The following is a 22,707-nucleotide window of genomic DNA, read 5'->3' as shown; positions in this document are numbered from 1 at the left end:
CACTCAGCCTTTCGCAAGTCCACCAACTTTATACAAGTGCAGCACAAAATTGCTGGAGTATTCCCTTAAAGGTAGAGTCCCTGATTTTGTTATACCAACCCTAAATGCCCGAAGTCCTTCCGCTTTACATGATGTTCTGAAACTTAACTATGAGCAGTGTTGAGTGAAAGTATCAACTCGAGCTTGGAAAGAATTTGGGCATCACTATGACAAAATCAGGGAGTGTATATTAAAGCACACAGCCAGTGATAGTGACTGAGTGTATTTTGACTTGCTTTAACCTGCTCTGAGTCAAAACATCAAGGAGAGAGTGGAAAGATCAATTACTGACAGAAGAAGTGAAAGTGCTAACCATGATGTAAGAGGCGTTAATGTAATCGGTGCCTTTGATGCCGGGCAAAGGTGCAAGGCCAACCCTGGCTCGCTCCGCTGCTTACAGATAGACAGAAGGGGGGGGGGGGGGGGAGAACAGCCAGTTACCAGTTTATTATAACCAACCATTTGTTCATTCATGCTTTTGCTGTGCTGTGTTTGACATGTATGATGGAAAAGATTTTGTTTAAAGGTTGGTGCTGGTTCAGTTATAGAAGTTGCATTGTTTCAAGAGCACAGGCCATATATACAAAACATACAAAAACAAAAATATAAACTTACAGTTTGTGGTCAAACTTAAATCTGTGTTAAATAGCGCAGAAATACTCTTTATGGTTCTCTACAGGTTCTTAGTGTTACACTTACAAGGCACCACGGAGGAATTTCGATTTTTCTCTTTGTTGCACTCCTTCTGAGCGTTGAAGCATTCCACGAATCTGGCATTACACTGTGTTACCAACTAAAACACAAAAGAAAAAGAGAGAGCGGGTGTGTCCACTTGATCAAACTTTCAAATGGCAGATCATCTCAGGTTTTATTTTATACAAACACAGATTTTGAGAAATATTTGTTTCCATCTTAAATTAAATCAGCAGGAAGGTATACAGTATGTCCCGTAGTGAGATAAGTCCAGTGTTTTGTATTTTCCCATTAATTATTTTTTTTTACTTGTCTGAACCTGAACCAGAACTAGTCATCTCCATGATGGCTAACCATAACCAAACCTAAACCCTGGCTCCAACGACAGAGAAGTTATTAAAAGGGTAAACAGATTCCTCCTGCCTCCAGTCTTTGTGCTAACATAGGCTAAACACCTTGTTGATGTTCTGTGTCCCTACCAGAAGTGGAAACTTTTTCAACAAAAAACAAAAATGTCTTGTTTACATGTTGTATCTTTGAAGTGTGGTGTAGAGGGATGCTTTTCAATAAAATAGCTTCGATGCATAAGATTTTTATTGTTCACCCCTACATGTGTGAAGAGTCTATGGTTTATTGGTTTAAATCAAGACACGTTGTATGTCCTTAAAACCAAGTTCACGTTCTACATAGTGCCAGTCAGTTTTTCTGATGTTTAGATTCCAAAGCTATGTCATGTTGGAATATATTACTATGCATGAGTTGCACTCTAATCTTGTAAGATTTCCAGAGAATACTGATATCTGCTAGCTTGACACGTGAGCTACTGTGTCTTATCAGTCGTACTGTTGTCGCCCTAAGGACGGTTACATGAGAGAAATTACTAGAGCTAGAAGGTCAGTGAACACACACTTGTAGGGTCAGCTAATGACTTTGAGCCAGACCTGTCTTACCTTTCCCTATTGCATCAAATAAGCCCCCCTAAGACATGTCTTTAACAATATCTTTAACACACCAAACCAAACTGGCTCACAGAAGTTGGGAAACAATCACAAAGACCAGAAGAAAAACCTACAAACGATGACTAAATTCAGCAGCAAACAATTCTAATCCTGTCATGAAGGCATAAAAGCATTACCATAACAAAGAAAGCTTTCATCTAGTCTAGACATTGGACTCGAACCAAATTGTGATGAAATAACAGTAATCGCAGTCCTGTTGTCGAGACTTTCAACCAACCCTAATCATTCCCACAACTACTACAAACCAGGGCTGGGTGAAAAGGAAATCTGAGAAATTGACTGAAGTATGAATAGATAACAAATAATATTGTATTATTATTTTAATTGATACCCTGACGTGTGCCACAGAGGATTAACACAGCATTAGTCTTGATGGATTCTCATAAAAATGTGTCATGGAAATGACACAAGGTTTATGCTAAATGGGATGAATGTGGAAATCATTCTAAATCTCATCTCGTCCCTTCACCTTGAACTGTTTCTCCAGATGCGTCCGGCCGCTGTGTCCTGATGTCATGATGCTGTTGAAGTAGCTGTGAAGCTGGCTGGCCGCCACTTCCGTCACCTTCCCAGAAATGGTTTCCACCAAGGCATCGTGGATGAAGATGTACTGCTCCTGGATCAGCCAAATGGTGACAACACACAAAAAGAGTGTTTAGCAGCTGGTATGGCAGATCATTGTATAGATGGACTGACATACTGTACATTCACATACAAATGGATTTTGTGTTTGGCATGCCTGAACCATAGATTCACATTGCAACTGTAATTTTGCAATAAGATTAAGGATCAGTTCTAACTGCATTTTGGGTTTTTCTTAAGACTTGAAAGTGATTATCCCTCCGTGCAAAGGGTTAAAAAAAGGCCAATTCAAGTTAAGACACACACACACACACACACTCACACACATACACACACACACACACACACACACACACACTCACAGTTAACATACACCTTTCTAAATAGGCAGTTTAGTTCGGGTGGGTGTGGTTTTGGAGTTAGGGTGGGTCATCCCTTGTCACTGGTTTGACAGTTCGATCCCAACCTTCTCTTGTCAACATGTTGAAGGGTTCTTGGGGCAAGACACTGAACCGGAAATTGCTCGTGATGGTTGCGTGAGTATATGCGTGAATGGGTGAATGAGCAGGAAAGCTTTTTGGATAAAAGATCTATATTAATGTAGCCATTTACAAAAAAAAATAAAAATGCCTAAACAGAATTCAGCACCCATGTTTAACACAGAACTTCACAGGGGCTGCTGCAAGAGGACACAGAGAACTCACATTTGACAGGGGATAAAATTAAAGTTATTGCAATCAAATCAAGTCAAAAATAGTGGAGATGTAGTTTTATTACAATTCAACTGTGCACTAAAATCCTCTACGTGTCCATAGTAGATTGTTTGATTTGGTTCTCTTTGCTAGCTTTAGCATACACTAAGGTATGTGACTTCACTTTTGTGAAATAACTATTCAGATGGTCGCTCAGTCCTTTCAGGCCAAAGCTGCCCCATGGCACTGTGGTTTATAACAAGATAGCTTGAAAATGAGCAACTCTTTCTACTGAATATTCGTGGTTCATCTGGCTACTGACCACATTTGCATAAAATTCACTCTCTGGAAGATGAATTCTACTATTTTGGTGACCGTGTAACCTTAACTCATTAGCCATCCTCAGGACAAAATACCTTTATTTGCCCTTTTACCTTTAATTAACCCTCAGTAACACAACATTTGCTCATGCTTTCCTGTCAGCTTTTTCCATTCCAGTCCATATGACCTCTCTTATGGTGCCTTAAAAAAGTTGTTAACTTTGTAACAAAGATACTGCCATGAATTTGGTATTTATATGGTCCCAAGTATAATCATGATGCCTTTACATACATCAAAACTTCCACTTGAACAAAAGAAATTACATTTGAGTATATTTTTCCCTCAGCAAACGTGAAACTATTTGGGTTTGGTAATTCCATGAGCCTATACCTATTAGGATGCAGGTTTGACCCATGTCACTGTGTTTGTCTAAATGGGGTAACAGTGTTTATGCTAAAGCCACCAGAGGAAACTGATGTACATGCATGTGTGCTATGAAAGTGTGTCCCAAACATCTGGTTCACACAGATATACAAACCTCAGTCTGGACTAGGTAGTTGCGCTGTGTGCGTATGTGTTTGAGGAAGCCAGGTACATTAACTGTGCTCTTGTCTGTGATCTGCTGCAGCATGCTGTCTATGACGATGTACGTCCCCGTCCGACCCACTCCAGCACTGCAACACAACACAGTAACATTGAGCAACAGCAGGGAAATCCAAAGAGGTGAAATAGAGAGAGAGAATGGTTTTTATATAGGAAATAAGCATTCAAATGAATATAAAATAATCATGTAGGACTGATGTGACAGCACAAGGTACTTCCTGTCAGTAAATGAGGGATTCAGACTTCAATCAGGGATATTGAAATTACATGGTCAGCACCTTAGATGCCTTTTCCCATCACGAGTTACGTAAAATTAATTAAATTGCCTTTTTAACAAACCACTACATGCAAATTCATTACTAGCACACTAATGTAGCAAAAAGAAAACACTTAAGTACACAGCAGCAATTTCATAGGCACACAACTTTTCATGGCAGGTAAAGGCAGAATTGTCTACTTGATGTCCTGCAGACATTCTCATTAAAGCTGTATGCCTCAGTTTGACTGCATGCATGTAATTATCTTGTCATGACAGGCTGTGACTGTATTTCAAAGTGCTTAGACATAACTGTGAATTAAATTTGACCAAGAAATTTTGACAGGTCCTTTACAGGCATGATAGTGATGTTAGCGTATGAACTCTCACAGTCAAAAGGAATTGTATTTCATAATTGGAATCTTCCCCCATTTTAGATTTTTTACTGTTTAGAACTGAGCAATTAAACTAGGAAAAGAAGAGCATAATTAAAAGAACAGCAGAGAAGTGTTGTTTCTTCAAGTTGACAGCATGGGCACTGATACAACAAACACCTATACTATACTTACAAATTCAGCACTTTAAAGTGGTCATATTATGCTCATTTTCATCATTTTATTTAGGGGTTTTACCAGAACAGGTTTACATGGTTCCATTTTCAGAAAACACCATATTTTTGTGTCATACTGTACATTGCTGCAGCTCCTCATTTCACCTTGTTGAAGGTTGAATGATACATCTTGCCTCTAGAAGATCTTCGCAGTTCCTAGTTAAGGACTATTAGCCAATCAGAAGCAGAGTAGGGCGGGTCCTGAAAAGCTGTATATCCCCTTACCAGCTTAGCAACTAGACTGGAGCAAGATTATCAGAGTGGTGAGTTATTAATTTGGAACAAATGTATCTTTCATCCATAAAGTTTTAACTGAGCTCTGTCTCTACATCACAGTAAAAACTTTATGTCCATTGACTGCCTGGAGGGTAGCTAGTGTTTGGAAGGGAGAGGAGAGGTTTGTGCTGCAGCTCATTATGATGCAAATTTTGCTGTGATGTCACAGGGATCAAAGGGAAAAGGCTGGACTACAAACAAGCTGTTTTCAGGCAGTTCAGAGCAGTTTTTCTGTGGGAGATGGGAACTCCCTTTGGGGTGGACTTTGGACTTTTTCACTCAAAAAAGAGATGTAACTCAATAAAGGAGAGGGGAAAAGCCAAAAAGCACAATATGACCTCTTTAAGTTTCCTGTTGCTTTATAGCAGCAGGGCATAAGGGTGAATGTGAGCGGGTCTTTGTCTGCTTGCTTCTTGCATAGTGAGTGGGAGTATGTCTCTGTGTGTATGTCCCAGTACAAAATGGTAGTAATGAGTAGTGTGTCTGCAGCTACTGCGGTGAGGCAGTGTGACAAGTTATTATCAACGTCCCAGTGCAGATGATAGTCGAGAGCTTTATACTCATTACCCTGGGGGCCACAGTAATATCCTTAAAAATAAGCTGGCCACTGTAACTGCAGGTTCAGTGATGTTACTCAAACATCCAGCTGTAGGTTAAGAAAAGCACAAAGGTTTATATTTTACATTCATAGCTAGAAGTTACGTGTAATATATAGGCCTAAAAGGTTAAGATTGTAGCATTTCTGCTACTGTTTGGGCAGCATAACAATTGCATTCTTCACAAACACACAAAGGATGAAATTGATGCATTTGTTTCACTATAATCCAAAGTGCGGACTCGGGCTATTTGAGGGGAAGGGGCAAAAGAAATAAGGACACCAGCAACATGAGGTGCCGTATATGGCACTGCATTGCGTTTTCTCCACTGGAAGGGCATCCTAGAGGGCACTTTATCATATTTTGTCCCCTGAAAGGGGGTAATCAATGACCTCACACATATTATCCACCACCTTGACCTGTTTAAATAATGCAAGATTCAGTGACATACGTGTGTAAAAAACAAAATAGTTTAAAGTCTACAATGACAACAGAGTCTAAGTAATCTAGTTATGGTGAAGTAAAAGCAATGTAGGGGCATTACCTGCAGTGGACAAGCATGGGTCCCATGTGAGGCATCTGGGCGGCTGAGGACCTGCGGACAAAGGTGAGGACAGGTAGGGCGTACTCGGGGACACCCATGTCTGGCCACTGGGTATAATGATACTGGAGCACTGTCCGTTCACTCTGGGCCCGCGCCTTACAGTTCCCTTTCCCACCCTGGATGGAAGAAAAGAAGATAAGGAGAGAAGGAAGAGATGTTTATTAGGTTGGAGAAAAATAAAAAAGACAAGTTGGTTTTGAAAGCATCAAGTCAGAGGTACAAAGAAAGCACAATTTCCATTAACGTACTAACCTCTATTATATGGCCAGGGCTTGAATTTACCTACAAACCAAGACCAACTTATTTATGAAAGTAAATAAAGTAAAGTAATAGCTCATGAAGAATCTGGTCAGTGTAATTAAATAATTGTTTCAGATTACTGTAGTAGCAGATTAATTGAATCCTGGATTGGATCCTGAAATCCACAAGACTCTTAGTTCATGAGACGAGACACGAAATGAGTTGGTTCATGAGATCGAGACCAGACCACATTTTAACACTATTTTTAAGACATCTTCAATGCTGAATTATATGAAAATTTTGAGCATTAACCAGTTAATTACCAACATTCTGCTGAATGTTTCTGAACCAATTTATGGGGGAAATGTTTTTATTTATGTAAAGGGAAACACAAAATTCAGTTGGCAGCTGACAATTCGAAATCTAAAACTACAACAGAATATAATGCTGTGAGGCTCTCAGGCATTCTGTATCTCACCTAAATCTCACCACAAATCCAGAAACATGCTAAATCCAGCTCCTCCCATAACGTGCAGCTCACAGTCCCAAATAGAGAAAGTTAGCACTTCAGTTTTTAGATTTTTATAATGCAACTATACCAGTTAGTTAGGACTGGTCACAACCGTCTGGACTCACTTGATTTCCATCACAGCGTACGCGGTGTCTCATCAGCTGGGCAGAGTTGATCCACGCCGTGGGTCGATTTTCTCAGTTTTACATTTGTTTTTCACTGCGTGAGAAAACTCACGTGTGGCGTGACAGCATGTAAAAATGTCAACTCCTGGAGTCTCCCGAGACAGCTCGTCAGGTTTTACTGTCTACTAAGAGCTGTGTTAAGTTACTGCTGATGCCTGGATTTGCCACAACTTTCCATAACTAAGTGATTACCATTATGACACTGGAAACCAGCTTTTTATAAAGAAAAACTTGAAGCTAGAATTCTTTCCTGTCCAGACAGAAAGTCCCACTTCCTCCCTCTCATTCTCACCTTTTTGACTTTATTGTTGCGCAATGTGAAGCAGCGAACCGTGTAGCAGGCATGAACTTTAGTGCTTTTCAGTGTGACTACCATGTTGCCGTACTCTTCACTGTTCTCTGTTGGCCAGTATTGGTCACATTTTCTCTGTAGGAGAAACACACACACACACACACACACACGAATCAGATGAAATTACTGTCAACAAATTGTGGACAGTGTTAGAGAATGTGCTGAACCAAACTTCAATCACATTAATTATTTTCCCCATGAAGAAGGTCAAACAAGGCTAAACACATTCAGAACGGTACCAATGTGAGATAAAGTTTATGAAATAAATCCTGTGACCTGATGTATAAACCACTTCAACCTTTCCATTTGAGTTATAGCATGAACAGGGGCATGTAAAGGCAACTGCTTTTCTGCACTCACTGTGAACCACTTACCAAGAATGGGCTAAAAGCATTTGAAAACAAATGATCATGATGTGCCACAGCACATTATATACCTCAAGCCTTATTATAAGGCTGCCCATATAAGTCCTAAGAGATCATATTTCTCCCGTTTTAGCTTCTCTGCACTGGCTCCATGTAAAAACCAGAATAGAATTGAAAATCCTTCTCACATGCAAAGCCTTTAATGGTCAAGCACCATTATATCTTAAAGAGCTCATTATGCCAATAGAACACTGCACTTCCACAATCTAGGGTTACTTGTGGTTTCTAGAGTCTCCAAAAGTAGACTAGGAGCCAGAGCGTTCAGCTATCAAGCTCCTCTCCTGTGGAACCAGGTTCCAGTTTGGGTTCAGGAGGCAGACACCATCTCCACATTTAAGAGGAGGCTTAAGACTTTCCTCTTTGATAAAGCTTATAGTTAGGGCTGGCTCAGGCGAGTCCTGAACCATCCCTTAGTTATGCTGCTATAGGCCTAGAGTGCCAGGGGACTTCCCATGATGCATCTGTATGCATTCTTTTCTCATTAACTCAACTTCTTTAATCTCCCATAGTTCAGTTTCTTCATGTGTTTCTGCCTCCGTAGCTGTGGAGTCTGGATCTGTGGTTGCAAGGCTGCTACAATTATTATTATTAGTCATATTATTATTATGACTTGTATTGCTATCATTATTATTTTCATTGATATCTATACCTAATGTTTTACATTTCTCTGCGGATATTACGTTGGGCTAATGTGGCAACTATTTTTTCCTAAGCCAATACTGTGTAGGGGGTCTTTTTTCTGGGCTCATTGAGTGTATATAACTGAGTTTAACAAGTTATGAAACATTTTAGAACCTTGCCTTAAACATCCAAAAATCTACACTGAGTTTTTGTGCATGTCAGAACATACCCGGCCCTTTTCCACTAAGTTGGTGATCATGACGATGATGCCTGTATTTTGCTCCCACACCATCCGCCAAAAGTCCTCAAAAGTGGACTTGAGAGGTCCCTGGGCTGCAATGTAAGCTTTAGGCTTATTATAACCCTAACAGATAAAAAGAGAAGAGACAGGCTATTTGGCAATGTGTAGCAAATAGTTTAAATAATTAAACTATTACAATCAAAATTCATCCACAACTGGAGAAAATGTCTAAGATATATCTCTGGACTTTACACCATCCGCCAAAAGTCCTCAAAAGTGGACTTGAGAGGTCCCTGGGCTGCAATGTAAGCTTTAGGCTTATTATAACCCTAACAGATAAAAAGAGAAGAGACAGGCTATTTGGCAATGTGTAGCAAATAGTTTAAATAATTAAACTATTACAATCAAAATTCATCCACAACTGGAGAAAATGTCTAAGATATATCTCTGGACTTTATTGTGTTTGTTCTTGCAGTCATCCTTTTTGACATGATTTTACTTACAAACACACAGACACAGATCAGTATTTGAGTTGTTCCAGAAGAAGCACTCACATCCACATAGTTGGCATTGATGTAGTCGGTGTGTTTGGATTCCTTCCCAGCTAGTGGCCTCAGCTTCACCCTGCTGTGGTCATCTGAGGAGGAAACACAGAGCATTAAAACTGTCAGTGTGTTTGTGTGACTGAAACCATGGCAAGAGCATACCTCATGTCTAACCCTAACACAGTGCTGTCCATGTAATGTTCTTGGTGATCTTGGTGACCAGCCAAAACACCAGCTCCCTACAAGGAAGCACATTAACCTTTATGGTTGAAACAATGGTCAAACTGGGTTGTGTTGTGTTGTACCTGCAGCTAAACATGCAGCCATAAACTGCGTGGCACCTGCCCTTTGCTTCTGGCGTATACTCTAATAAACACAAGACTAAGCTGCCTTTAGCCACAACCAATCAGCTGATTTTAATTATCAACTTATGACTAAACTTGTAACTGGAAGACATTTTTGATTAGTGGTTCAACTAAAGATACTTTAGATTTATCAAGTTGGTAATATGATTTTATTGAGTTCATAGAAAGAAGTTGAATAGAAATTGTCAAAAAAGAAACATTTTGCTAACTGAACCAAATCTGCTGAACAAACTGGCATTAAATAAAAAAACTGCCTCATAAAACATACAGTGTGGAATTAGCAGTGGTTGGGACATAGAGTATGCTATAACTTACTAAACAATATATTTGACAATAACAATACATATGCTTAATATGTATTAAAAAAGGTAGCAACCAACCATCAAAACACCTGGGAACAGAATTTGTGTTTGTAGAATATATTTAGACATGAACTGACTTGCGTATCAAATATTGTATGTGTCTTTACATGTCTTAATACATATAAAAAATATTTCCCCCACATTCACTGCAGCAGTTTAAATTACATATATTTTGTGTACTACGTAAAGAATACAGTACAGTGTATGCACTATAGTGTGCTATGAGGTGTGTACTCACAGGCCACTATGTTAATGTATCTGTTCTTGTGCTTGTTGTCAGGGTGGTTGGAGTGCTCTGACGTGATCTTCATATCAGCAGTGCACCGTTGAACCTCCTGCGTGAGGATACACAGACACACCCCTACGTCATTCTGACATGTCTGTACACTTTGATGTATGGCAAGGTAACTTGAAAATGACTGGTTACATTTCCAGAAATTTTATTGTGGATGTCCCCAGAGGATGAACCCTAATACATCAAAAGTTTTATGCAAGAAATGTCTTAATCTAACGGACAAATTGCTATGGAATTTACTTTACATACCACATGCCTCAGAGGATGACCCCTTTTTGGTTATGTGAGCTTTGTTGTAGCATTGCACTCAGGACAAAATTTCTAATGAAATTTACTGAACATATTCATGCTCTGCTGATCACCCCATGAACTTTCCTCTCGTGACACAAAACCTGCTCTCCCTTCTACCTGTTTGGGCTGCCTCATTCTCTCCCTCTTTCCCTTTTCATTCTTTCTCTTTGGCTATAGTAAAGGCCCCCCTCTTCATAGCTTGTGCTTAAATAAGCTACATCCCTAGCTTGGTATAATAATTTATTTTTTTGACCTGAGGGCATGGTACTGCGTGTTGGAAAGTAAATCAATTACAGGTTTCACCCTGGAGATCTTTTGTAGTTTACTTCCTTTTTTCTCTTCATAATAATTCTCCTATGTGGATCCTGCTGTCCTAAAAATTACATAGAGCAATTCTGGGCTTAGCAGCCTGTGAATATATGTCAGTGTTTAATGTCACGCTCCTGCCAAGCAAACAGCTGTTGGCTGCTAGCTCAGCATGCCCAGCAGTAAGGGCAGGAGCTGGATTTGGCTCTGACCCCTTGGCCTCACTTCCTCTGCAGCTTTATAGGCCAACCGCCTTGTTTTTGCACTATTAAACATATTGATGTCACAGACAGGTGATGTGATCAGCAGATGGTGCACAAACTGGCACATATACACACATATATGACACTTAAACTCAATGTGATGACACTGTGATGTACTTTCAAGCACAGTGAAACAACGGTGTTCTTCGTGTGTCATCTGACCTAGCTTCATGAACCTGCTTCCGAACATGCTGAAATGTGGCTTTGTGACTTTAGTATGAACGAGTGACCATGTTGACAGATTGGTGACAAATTAAACATCTTACTACCACAAAATTAAGTCTATGATTAAGGTGACGGTCCACCAAATTCAGCTCTACTGAAGGAATGTACATCCTTTTTCTAGAAGATATCCCTTAATTTGGCGTTTCACTGATGGTGGGGGAGAGGGTTGTTTTTCTCTGCTTCAGTTTTTTAGTTTGGCGTTTGATACGTGCAGCTGATGGATAAGATACTGCCGATCCACAGAGAAGCTGGGAATGCAGCAGTTTACGCAGGCTGCTCGAGTTTCACAAGCACTTGTGCAGCTGCGACCTAAAACTTTGTTTTTCAACACTTAAAGCTTTTTTTCAGCTACATGTTTAAACAATTAAATTAAACCAGTTTCCGACAAGGTGTTTGACTATTTTAACAAAACCAAACCAACAAAATACTACAGAATGCATTCATGGTTTCCATATTATCCTTGAACATATTTTACTTGCCATGTTTGCCATGTTGCTATAATCACAAGATTATAAAAAGTACAGTCTACTCTATTTGAAAAAAAAAATATGGCTATTTTTTGTCACTATATAAATGAAATATAATTGAATTAAAGCACAGACAAAAACACATTTTCACGTTTGGCTGATTGACAACAATGCCAGAGCAATGTGCAGAAGACTAAATAGTTGTGATTGATGGCCTCTGCCTCCCTGACTCCACTTTGTCAAAGGAGAAGAAACTGGGACAACAGGAATGGAAATGATATGGAAGGATGATAATTTCATTTGAGAAGGGGCTCCCTTTCTGAAGCACTTTCCAGTGTCCATCAAGCCCAAAGCAGGACATAGGGAAGAGGACACCTATGGAGAAGACAACGATTAATCTTTTTCAAATCAAAACTGTGATTTGAAAGAACGCGATTAGGTAATCATGAAGACCTCAATTAAATGTAGGTTTATTATACAGCTCCTTTATGAGACAGATCTGCTCGCTACTCACAAGCTCCATGCGCCTCCTGTTATGTTTCTACTCACCAATCAGAGCGGGCACAGTGTTTTGTCCTCTGCCCAGCGTCAACTCACACTGGAAGTGTTTCTGCGGCGGAGCGTTGAGCCTGTCCTACGTTGTTGATGTGTTGTTAACACATTTTGTGTGCTTCTACTACTAATAACAGCTCTTTGTGAAGCCGTTTTCATTCCGTTGTCTGCACGACTTTATATCCCACATGGAGCATTTCAGAGTAAGAGCGTTTTGCCTGCTTGATTTTGTTGACTTGATTTCCTCAGTGCTTCTACCATGGTTAAAAAGGCTACATAGTTCAGTTGTTTCTTTTTTGTCTGTTTTAAACGTGCTTATAATTGATATATGATCGGGAATCTGCACAGGGTGTTTTAGTTTGAAAATTGTGACCCATCACAGTTGTGATGGTGTCTCAAGGTGTAATACTCCATGACATGTATATTCTATTACACAGTGAATACTGCACTTTAACTAAACTTTGAAATGAAATCATAATCGCAATATCTGGCAGAAATATCACAGTTCCCCAAATTTTCCCCAAATCGTTCAGCCCTAGTGTGAGAGGCTCAGTTTTCCCAATTAAGTAAGTCATTCAATTGGTCCATTTCAGTTCACCCACTTTTCTCTTTCTAGGAAGGGCATGGACCAGGAATACAGAGAGACTGGAGCAAAAATGATGAGTGAGGATGATAAAAAGAAGAGAGCATAGTATTTTCACAGACCACAATTGCAGAGGGACTGTTGGCTGGTGAGATGAAGGATGCAATGGTTATAACTAAACTAAATTGCCCACCTCCAACACTTCCCTCTCATTTTCTCTGTGATAACCATAATCATTCAGTATACAGCCTTTTTCTTCATTATCTCTTACTGTAATGGCAGAAATTTGTTTCTCCTTACATCTAATCTTTTATGTATGTACTTCTATTACTACTATTATTTTTACTATTATAGCTTATACTCATAAAACCACATATGTAGGTTTTAAGTCAGAGCTGTGAGACTGTTTTATTGGTTTCCTCTCCTGCCGTTCCTCTTCTCACCTTGAATGTTTTTTCAAGGCCGGGAGAGGATCTCTGTTCCCCAAAACATAGAAACCCGTCTAAATGATTCTGCATCCCTTTGCTCGGGGCCAGACACTCGAAGCTACCCTAAGCGGCAGGTCTCTGGACCAGCTGATTTTCTGTTGTAGTACTTCTCTGTTAATCTATTTTAATAAGAAATTCTTCTAAGACAGCGGTTTGTTGTAACTCAATTATTTGCTCAAGCCCTAACCAGCAATATTCAATTTCCTATCTCTGCTTTCAAAATGTGTTTGGTGTACATTCTGATGTACTGTGTCGCCCCTCCCTCCAGACCTCCCTCTAAAGTCGCCCCCCACCCCCCCCCCACCTCAAAAAACCCCACCAACACATTTTAATGCACAACTAGTGCACGGGTACAGTGTGTGCAGGTAGGCAGGAAGGTAGGTGGACAGGCACGTAGCCTGAATGAATTGATTGCATGTGCTTATTACAACAGTGCGACAGCCAAAAATTTATTTCCTTTTTGTGTCAGAGCATTTGATTAACTCATTGCTGTCAGAATGCAAAGAGAATTTCAACAAATATAACAAAAATTGCTTCTGGAAATGAATTGTCTAGCCTAGCTTTTAAGTGGCTATAATCAACGTCTTTATATTATAAGAAGTTTCAAATAACAATGTGAGAGAAGTTACTCACAGTGATGAACCTACAGATACAGAATCTGCAGCTTCCCTTGACTTTGCAGAGCTTTATAGCGAGTTTCAGCTCACTGTTTAATCGTCCAGGCCCACAAGTTTATTGTTTGATTCACTCTCATCTCTCTCATAGTGTCGTTTATGGGCCGCGCATGTAAAAGCAAGTTAGTGATTAACTTGTGAACATAGTGAAGAATCTGACTTACATTCATCATGTGGACACAAACACTACTACAAATGAATGACAATGTTGCTCCGTAACTGCAGGATGTGTAAATATGCAAATATTTGCTAACAAGTTTGCCACGTCAACTACAAAGGTCAATGTTGTCTCAACTTGTATCTGCTGCCCAAAATAAATAAAAAAATTATGATGGCAGGTCTAAAATTTTCAGCATGGTTATATTATCCAAGAGTTTACTGCTCACCTCAAAATCCTCAGAGAATCCATGTTGGTTGTTTGAACAGAGTTCAGAGACATGTTTGATGAACTGCTTGACTGGAATGGCTTCCATGTCATCTGCATAGAAAAGACAAGATCAGGGTTAAACCAGCTTCACAGGAACAATAATTTACCCTGGAGCAAGAGTTAAAAAAGAAGATATTTGCAGATAAAACCTATTTTACTAAATGTTTTGTAATTGCAAAAAGTTCTTCATTTTTTGTTGGTGTATGGGAAACACACCCCTGGAGATTTCAATTCTATCAAACAATTTTCCTCAGTAAATGATACTACTTTCAATATCCCTTAATGTATTGTTTGGTCTACTGGAAATGACATCTGCCTTTACAGGGCAGTGTGGTGAATTCTGGATTAAAATTCAGATTTCAAAACTCTACTCAATATAAACTCGCTCCATGTGCGACAACCTCATCCTACAAATAAATACAATAAGAACAATTGTCTGCTGTTTCCTACATTATTGCTTGTGTCATGTCAATCACAATATATTATACTGGTTCTCTGTTGAATATTCTTACCCCCCCCCTCCAAAACATCTAGTTCATTGCATAAGTCATTACATGCAAAATGATTGAACACGCTGTCATAAGCTGTCTATTATACGTTTTTTTCTAAATGTGTGCATGGTGTGCCATGCAGTGCTGTGAAACAGTCACGACAACAGTCATGACAACAAATTATAGTACAAACATCAAAGGCACAAATGTGAATCCTTTCCAATCTCTTCCTATGTGTAACTTCCTAACTATGTGTACTGTTGAAATTTCTATATGCCATACAGAAAGAATGCAGCCTTGTGCGTTATCATTTGTCATCCGAACCTTAGTATACTGAGTACACTGTTATATTGACAACGTAGCTAAACATATTGACATGTTGTTTGTAAAAAAGGGCTTGTCCTTCTTCTGGATTCGAAACATGTTCCAAAGCGACTGAGAAAAAGTGTTGTTGATATTAAAGAACTCCAGCCCAGTGATGCTAAGAACTTGACCTGTCAGAGGATGGCGAACACAACAAGTTCCCGAGAATGCAATGGCCCACACATTTCAGCTTACACTAAAAGGTGCCATTAAACGCTCAAGCGTTCATTCAGTCATAATGAAAGCAAGAATGCTGGCACACGTTGTGAGGAAATTGTCAGTGGAAAATGAAGAATTGATCAAAAGATGTGGCAAAACTCTGGTCCGGGATTGTAGCACACGCTGGAACAACACTTTTGAAATGCTGAAAAGACTGCTGAAGACCAGATCTGAACTAAACCAGCTACTTGAGAATTTTGGCATGAACACACTTCTCACATGTGGGCTAAGCTGGAGTACCTTGTCAAGCTGCTTGAGCCCTTTGCTGTTCACACAGACTGGCTACAGAGTAACAGCCAGTCACTCTCACAAGTAATGCCATGTCTGCTCAACCTTGAGGCACACTCGCTGACAACTGCTGTTGGGAAGCAATCAGCTCAGGTGCTGCTGAAGTCCTTAAGAGAACGTTTCTCTGGCATTCATCCCGATTCCATACAGTTTGATGCTACACCAGCAGAAGCCTGCCTAATGGATCCAAGTGTTTTGCTGGTTCTTCTTCAATCACACAGTGCCACCGAGGAGGGCAGCACAGTCATTTGTGCAGAACCTGGCAGCTCAGTGTAACCCAGCTGCTTCTCAGTATGATGTTGCCACTGCAAGGGCCACTCAGACTCGACATAGGCCTATGTCTACTATCCTTGTTTATATTTGGAAAACGGAATGTAGCCTATAATTAACTTTACTTTCTGCTGAGTTATATATAAAATAAAGACATGATGCATTTGCAATCATCCTTATGACTCTACATTATTTAACTTGCTGTGTACCAGCCAATCCAGTCCTTTTTACCTATTGAAATACCTTTAAATGGACAATAAATTTCTTTATATTGATGCTTATTGTATGTGCCTGGAGGAGGTTAAATATGGACAAAGACAAAGTGCAATTGCCGATTTACATATTCATGTCTTTTCTAAGAACAGCAGCATTTAGTCTATGATGCTAACTAAATTAGCCAACTACTAAGCTGTGTGTGTGGTAACAAGTCTTTTTATCTAGTGTCTTCATTGCAGAGAATGAATGTTCAAGAACAGTCCAGTAACTGCACAGTTTTTCTAATATTATAATAATACGACTAATAATACGTCTCAACGGAGAATACTAGCCCGTGGTGCTTGTTCATAACACCGGAGAAACAGAACAACCACGTCTCTGGAGCCATGAGTTTTCCTCAAGATCAATGAGAAATTGTTGCTTGACTTCAGTACATCCATCTCTTTCTCACCCCCCACACACACACACCCACCCACTTGAAATCTTGAAAAGCAGCATTTGGAACAGCTGATTCATTCATAATGCAAGGGACTTAATTATTATTATTTGTACAATGTTGGACACGAGGCTATGTAATCTTAACATAGCAAAGCTGAGATGGAGCAGTATCTTGCCAGCTGTCTGGCTTTCATTGTACTACCAGGTACAGTACATGTGCAACTTAAATATTCAAATATTCACTGTATTAATGATGTCAAGTACAACATGTGAAGTATTGTTAAATAATTGCAATTAATTTACCATATTGCTGCGGCACCTGCATCTAGTGCTGCAGATTCCAAATCATTGATTAGCCTAGTTAATTTTGTAGTAACTCGATCCTCAAGTTTTTTTTATTTTTTCTATGATTTTTTTCACAGATTGAGCTCTCTGAGACTCCTGGCCCCCAAGCAATGTCATGTGTGGCTCATGAATGGGTTTAATACATGCCGTTCATGTATGTCTTCTTTATTCTGCTATTTCGATCTTTTCCGGCCACACTGCATCTCACCACAGAAGGAGAATTACACACATGTTCCAATCAAGGTTGCAGCAAAGCAGCCCCAAAACATCAGTGAACCTCCACCATGTTTGACTGCAGGGGCCATGTTCTTTTCTTTGAGGGCCTCATTTCTTTTTCTGAAAACAGAATCATGAGGTGCTTTACCAAAAAGCTTAATTTTAGTCTCATCTGTCCGCAGGACATTCTCCCAGAAGGATTTTGGCTTCCTCAGGAAAGGTTTGTTTCTATGTCAGCAGCGGGGTCCTCCTGGGTCTCCTACCATGGCGTCTCTTTTCATTCAGATGGCAACAGACACTGTTGTACCCTGCGTCTGCAGGTCAGTCTGAATTGGTTTGGAAGTTGATCGAGGTTCTTTATCCACTATTGATATGATATATGAACAATCTTTCATAATTTTTTCTCTATCATCCACGTCCGGGAAGATTAGCTTTAATGACATAGGCTGTAAACGTCTTGACAATGTTGCACACAGTGGACACAGGAACATTAAGATCTCTGGAGATGGACCTGTAGCCTTGAGATTGTCCATGCTTTCATAGATTTTGGTTCTCAAATCCTCACACAACTCTATTGTCTTTTTTTCTTTTGACCATGCTCAGTGTGGTACACACAGACACACAACAAAAGGCTGAGTCAACCTTTCTCCATTTCACATGCTTGAAATAAAATTATTTCTGGAGATTTTGAAAAGGTTTTGTCCAGTCAAATTTTTGGAGTTTTCTGTGGAATATCTCAGATCTGGCTTTTTGTCTCTGCCTTTTTGTTGTTGTTTGCAAACACAAGAAATAAACATTAGAATACCTGTCACGCTGTGTACCTGCCTGCCTTGTTTAGTTTATTCTCAGTTTTGTTATTTTAGGTTTTTCTGTATCTGTTATTTAGTCTGTCTTGGGTTTCAGCTTTGTCTTTAGTTTTGAGTTATCTGTTATTTAGTCTGTGTTTTGGTTCCATGTCTTTGTTCGCATTATTTTAGTTTAGTCTGCTCTGTATTCTGTGTTGTAGTTCTGTGTCCTCTGTGATGATCCCTGTGTTATAGTTGGTCGGTGTTTGTCTATTTACATGGGTTTCTGTTATTGTCTGAAGTTAGATTCTTGTCTGGTATTTTGTAACATGTGTTCTGTCTGTGTGGGTTGTTTATTTTGCCCCATGTCTGCCTGTCAAGTGTTCAGTCTGTTCCCCCAGTTATCACTCTGCCTGCCTCCCTGTTTTCCCCTGCTGTCGCTCTGTCTCGTTAGCCCTGATCACTCGCCAGGTCAGCTGTGTTGTTCCCGCCCTGCTCGTTAACCCTGTGTATATAAGTTTGCTGTTTCCGTTCAGTCTCTGTCTGGTCATTACAGTGTGTTGTGGTTTGTAGCCTGCCATGAGCTGTCGCCTGTGTAGTTTGTCAGCCTTGGATGTCTACCTGTAACATTGCCTGCCTGAACCTTGGCTCTGTGTTTACCCTGTGCCTCATTTTTTAGATTTATCATTGGACTCAGCCACTGCCTGTAAGTGGAAGCTGGAATGTTATTTTAGTCTTTTTGCTAAAAAAAGATGATTCCCAATTGATAATACAGACACACACAAAGAAATACTGAGTGCATTAAACCATCAGCCCTGTACTGTTAGTACTCCACCAATTTAGCACTGCACTTCTATAACTCTGTAAGACTCTCAAACTGGATGTGGTTTTAAATTCCATGCATTGTTTTCCCCTTGTCAAAACTGGAACCTACATTACCCACAATCCAACGGCTGACAGTTCAGTAAATTCAGGTGTGTAATGCTAGTAACACTTCTTGCTAGGCTCACTTCTTCCACTTATTCCACCATCCACAAAACTGAGACCTTTTGCTATATTTGCACCTCCAGTCCAGACTAAAATGGCAAAAACAAAGACCTAAAACGGAAAAGTTTGAAAACGCTACCAACCCTGTTTTTCTTCTAAGACTCTGGGTAGCGTTTTAGTGCGGACGGGCAAAAACAAAGGATTTTAGAAATGATGACGCAGACGCTCACATTTGGCTTCCTGATTGGGTCTGCCTACACTTTAAGCTACTGTGCATGTCGCCATTTACTTGTGAAGACTCCCAGTTTGTTTTCTGCCACCACAGTCGCTTTTAACTCCTGGGTTACATTCAGTAACGGTCCCATCTCATTAGTCCATGGGGGGGAAAATCTGGTCTGGTTCTGTCTGTAGTACTTTATTCTCTTGCCAAATCTTCTGTAGCTACAGAATAGACAATCTGCTTCCTGTTTACACCGGCACACGCATGCCCGGCGTACATGAACGGCCAGTAGATGTGTCAGCCGTTTTAACATGGAGATGAACTCTGATACGCAGCTACAATGCTGATGTGGACTGAGAAGATTGTATTCATTTTAAAACAAACTAAGTAGTGTGGATGAGGCCTTAATCATCAGCCTCAACAACACTGACTCAAGTGACATCACTTGAGGACACATCAGATTTCAACATATTGTTTACTAAGATATTGATCTTCCCGTCCTCATAAAGAAGCACGTGACACTAATGTAACTCGCTGTTTGTATGTGTGAGTGGTTCTGTAAAAGGTTGCTGCCTGCCAGTTTTAAAACGAACAGAAGGTCTTAAAGAGGATTATAGGATGCACAAGGCTGAGACAATTAACACAACTAACAAATGACCACACACCACATCCCTGTCTGCTGCACTCTGACGTCCACATAGTTAGTGTGGCCGTCATGTGAGCAGTGGGGCTTATTTGTTGATACTTTAACCTCAAAGTCTGTCAAGATACTCGACCATTCCAGTGGTTATTTAAAAAACATATCATACCAAGGTGATTTGAAATTTAAGGCTGTGTTCCGGCTGGGGGAAGAGAGAGATGCTCAATGGGAAAAAAACCCTTTGGTATGTGCTAGACTGCCATGCGGGACGCACTGGTCCTGGTGTGAATAGAGGCCTTTCGGAACTCAGCAAAGGCTCATTGTAAAGAGCACATCACAAGCTTTTTAACTGATTTGACGGGTTGTTACGGCTGTGTTTCCCTGCGCTGTGTCCATGTTTTCTGTCCTTTAGTTCTGCTCTGGGAGTGCTCCAGTTAATTACCAAATAAGCTCCACCTGGCCTTGGAACGCAGGCTTTAAAAGCTGCTGTGCAAGTGTCAGGAGAGGCTTCTTGATTTGGGACTGCTGGACTTGCTGCCTCTCAGCTCGGGCATTTTTGTGTTATGTTGTGTTTTTGCTGTTCTTAATTTATCGTCTTGTTATGTTAATAAATTCCCTTGATTTGGTTGTTTTAAAGGTGTTATCTGTGTTAAGTTTGGGTTAGTGTTGGGGTGTTCGCCCCATGTTGCTACCAAAGGGTGGGGCGTAACACGGGTTTTGATTCAAATCCTGGACCTGAGCTTCTAGAGAGCAGCTATCAAGCACTGGAGAGGTTTTTGTGTGTTCTGTAGATGGTGAACTAAGCACAGCCTCTTTATCGCACACAAATGCACACATAATCACTTAAGCCGTCTTACAGACACAACACAGGTTGTGCTGTGGCTGCCCAGCCACTCTACGAAAAGGTTTGAGGAATGGTTAATGTCCCCGCCGGAGATGGTACTCCACATAAAAAAGTTCTTAAGTGATTTTTAGCTGTATTGACAAATGTCAACAGGATGTGTGCGGTCAGCTCTCAGAGATGTACACCACCTGCGACACTGATGGTGACTCCAGGGCAAATACTTTAAACAGACCAGGCTGAGGAAAATGTTTTAGGTTTAGGCTAGGGTTGGGTATCGTATGATGTCTACAATGATCCATTGGGATGGATGATGTCATGGGGGGGGGGGGGGCAGCAGACGTCTTATGTGTATGTGTTCACTCTGTTTATATAAAAAAAAAATATAGTACTAGTTATATACTTAAGTTACGTTACAACTCGAGGCGGGTATTTTATGTACGGACCAGGTAAAGCAACGGTGAATAGAGTGCAGATGTTGGCTTCAGTTGTTTGTTAGGCTGGACTACCAGGATACTCACAGCTAAATAACAGGGTCTTCACAGTAGACCAGGAAAACGGGCTGCAGATGGAGGCTACATAAAAAGGGCAGCATAATCCAAATGTGCATTAGCTGTTGGATTCTTCAACGAAACAATGCGCACCTTTCGTTCAAAATGAAATTATACTTAAGTCGTTCCACATTTTGACAAGATAACGCCTGGTATTGATAGAGCACACAAGTAAGTCGTTGTTGACAACAATAAATGATTTCTGTCTGTAAAGTTATATTTTAAAATGACATATCTGAAAAGTGTTTCATTCGTCCCGGCTCTCCCTACTTAAACAATTATAGGAATGTTCGTGGTCGTTAAAACCTGCTTTCACAGGGTGGTATGATGTGGAAATGTGATTTATTTTGCTAGGGGTGGAGGGCTTTACAATCACAAAGCTGGTGTGATGTCTGTCAGCCATTGCCGATGGTCTCATTCGGACCGAATGCAATGATTGGCTGGCTGACTGTCACTCTCCCTCGCTGCCATGGCTACCAGCCGTGCTGCTGCAGGAGCTGCCACCATTTTGATGGTAATTTGTTACTTTCATCGCTAGCAAACGTAGCTACCTACTTAGCATACAGCTAACGGTTGCTACGAGGGCAGACTGGTGTTGGAGCCAGAGTAGAGACGATGGATTATATCTAGCTGTAGGTGAGCTGGAAAACAGCAGTGCGAGCTGTGTTCTCCAATGCAAATATAAGGTAAGACAATGTTGGTGTAGACTGCGCCGGTTTAGTTATTCACCATCTAGGTTTATTATACTACGTTTCCACCTTGTATCTAATCTGTTTGTGTAATGATCTTGTGTCTGCAGGCGTTGTTTGACTGGATATTACTCATTTACAAATGATGTAGCTGTGTGTTTGTAGTTATGAGAGACTTCAACGTTAGTGTACATAAACAATGATGGCTAAAGGTCCCCAAGTATCTGTGTTTCTGGTATATAAGCTACCTATAATATAGTTTGACATTGTTCATAGCTAAACCTACTGTGTGAAAACCTTTCACTGTAACTGGTGTTATGTCATTACTTATTTTACCAGAACTAAAAAAATCCTGTATGTTTTGTTTCTACTGCGCCCTCAGGTCACCTGCAGTCTTCCAACATCCTGTGCTTCTCACCAGTATACACTGATCGGACCA

General features: G+C 40.3%; 1 protein-coding gene across 2 annotated transcripts in view; it reads right to left on the bottom strand.

Annotated features, from left to right (window-relative positions):
- ptprga (protein tyrosine phosphatase receptor type Ga) overlaps positions 1–22,707 on the bottom strand; it is a 466,997-nt gene that overhangs the window by 12,479 nt on the left and 431,811 nt on the right. The window contains exons 17-26 of one of the 2 annotated variants that reach the window (XM_038695935.1): positions 14,669–14,760; positions 10,377–10,473; positions 9,421–9,503; positions 8,855–8,989; positions 7,520–7,654; positions 6,232–6,407; positions 3,885–4,020; positions 2,221–2,367; positions 739–832; positions 353–429 (exon numbers count right to left, since the gene is read on the bottom strand). In XM_038695935.1, the coding sequence (XP_038551863.1) occupies positions 353–429; positions 739–832; positions 2,221–2,367; positions 3,885–4,020; positions 6,232–6,407; positions 7,520–7,654; positions 8,855–8,989; positions 9,421–9,503; positions 10,377–10,473; positions 14,669–14,760 (1,172 nt within the window). Of the gene's footprint in view, positions 1–352; positions 433–738; positions 833–2,220; positions 2,368–3,884; positions 4,021–6,231; positions 6,408–7,519; positions 7,655–8,854; positions 8,990–9,420; positions 9,504–10,376; positions 10,474–14,668; positions 14,761–22,707 lie in introns of both variants that reach the window. The other variant, XM_038695933.1, reaches the window with a different exon arrangement.

This window comes from Micropterus salmoides, unplaced genomic scaffold (assembly GCF_014851395.1).
Source record: "Micropterus salmoides isolate LMB-PRFRI ecotype aquatic unplaced genomic scaffold, ASM1485139v1 Ms_hic_scaffold_4, whole genome shotgun sequence".
Classification (NCBI taxonomy): Eukaryota; Metazoa; Chordata; class Actinopteri; order Centrarchiformes; family Centrarchidae; genus Micropterus; species Micropterus salmoides.
The sequence above is the reverse complement of the archived record's forward strand: the minus strand, read 5'-3'. Positions and strand labels throughout refer to the sequence as shown.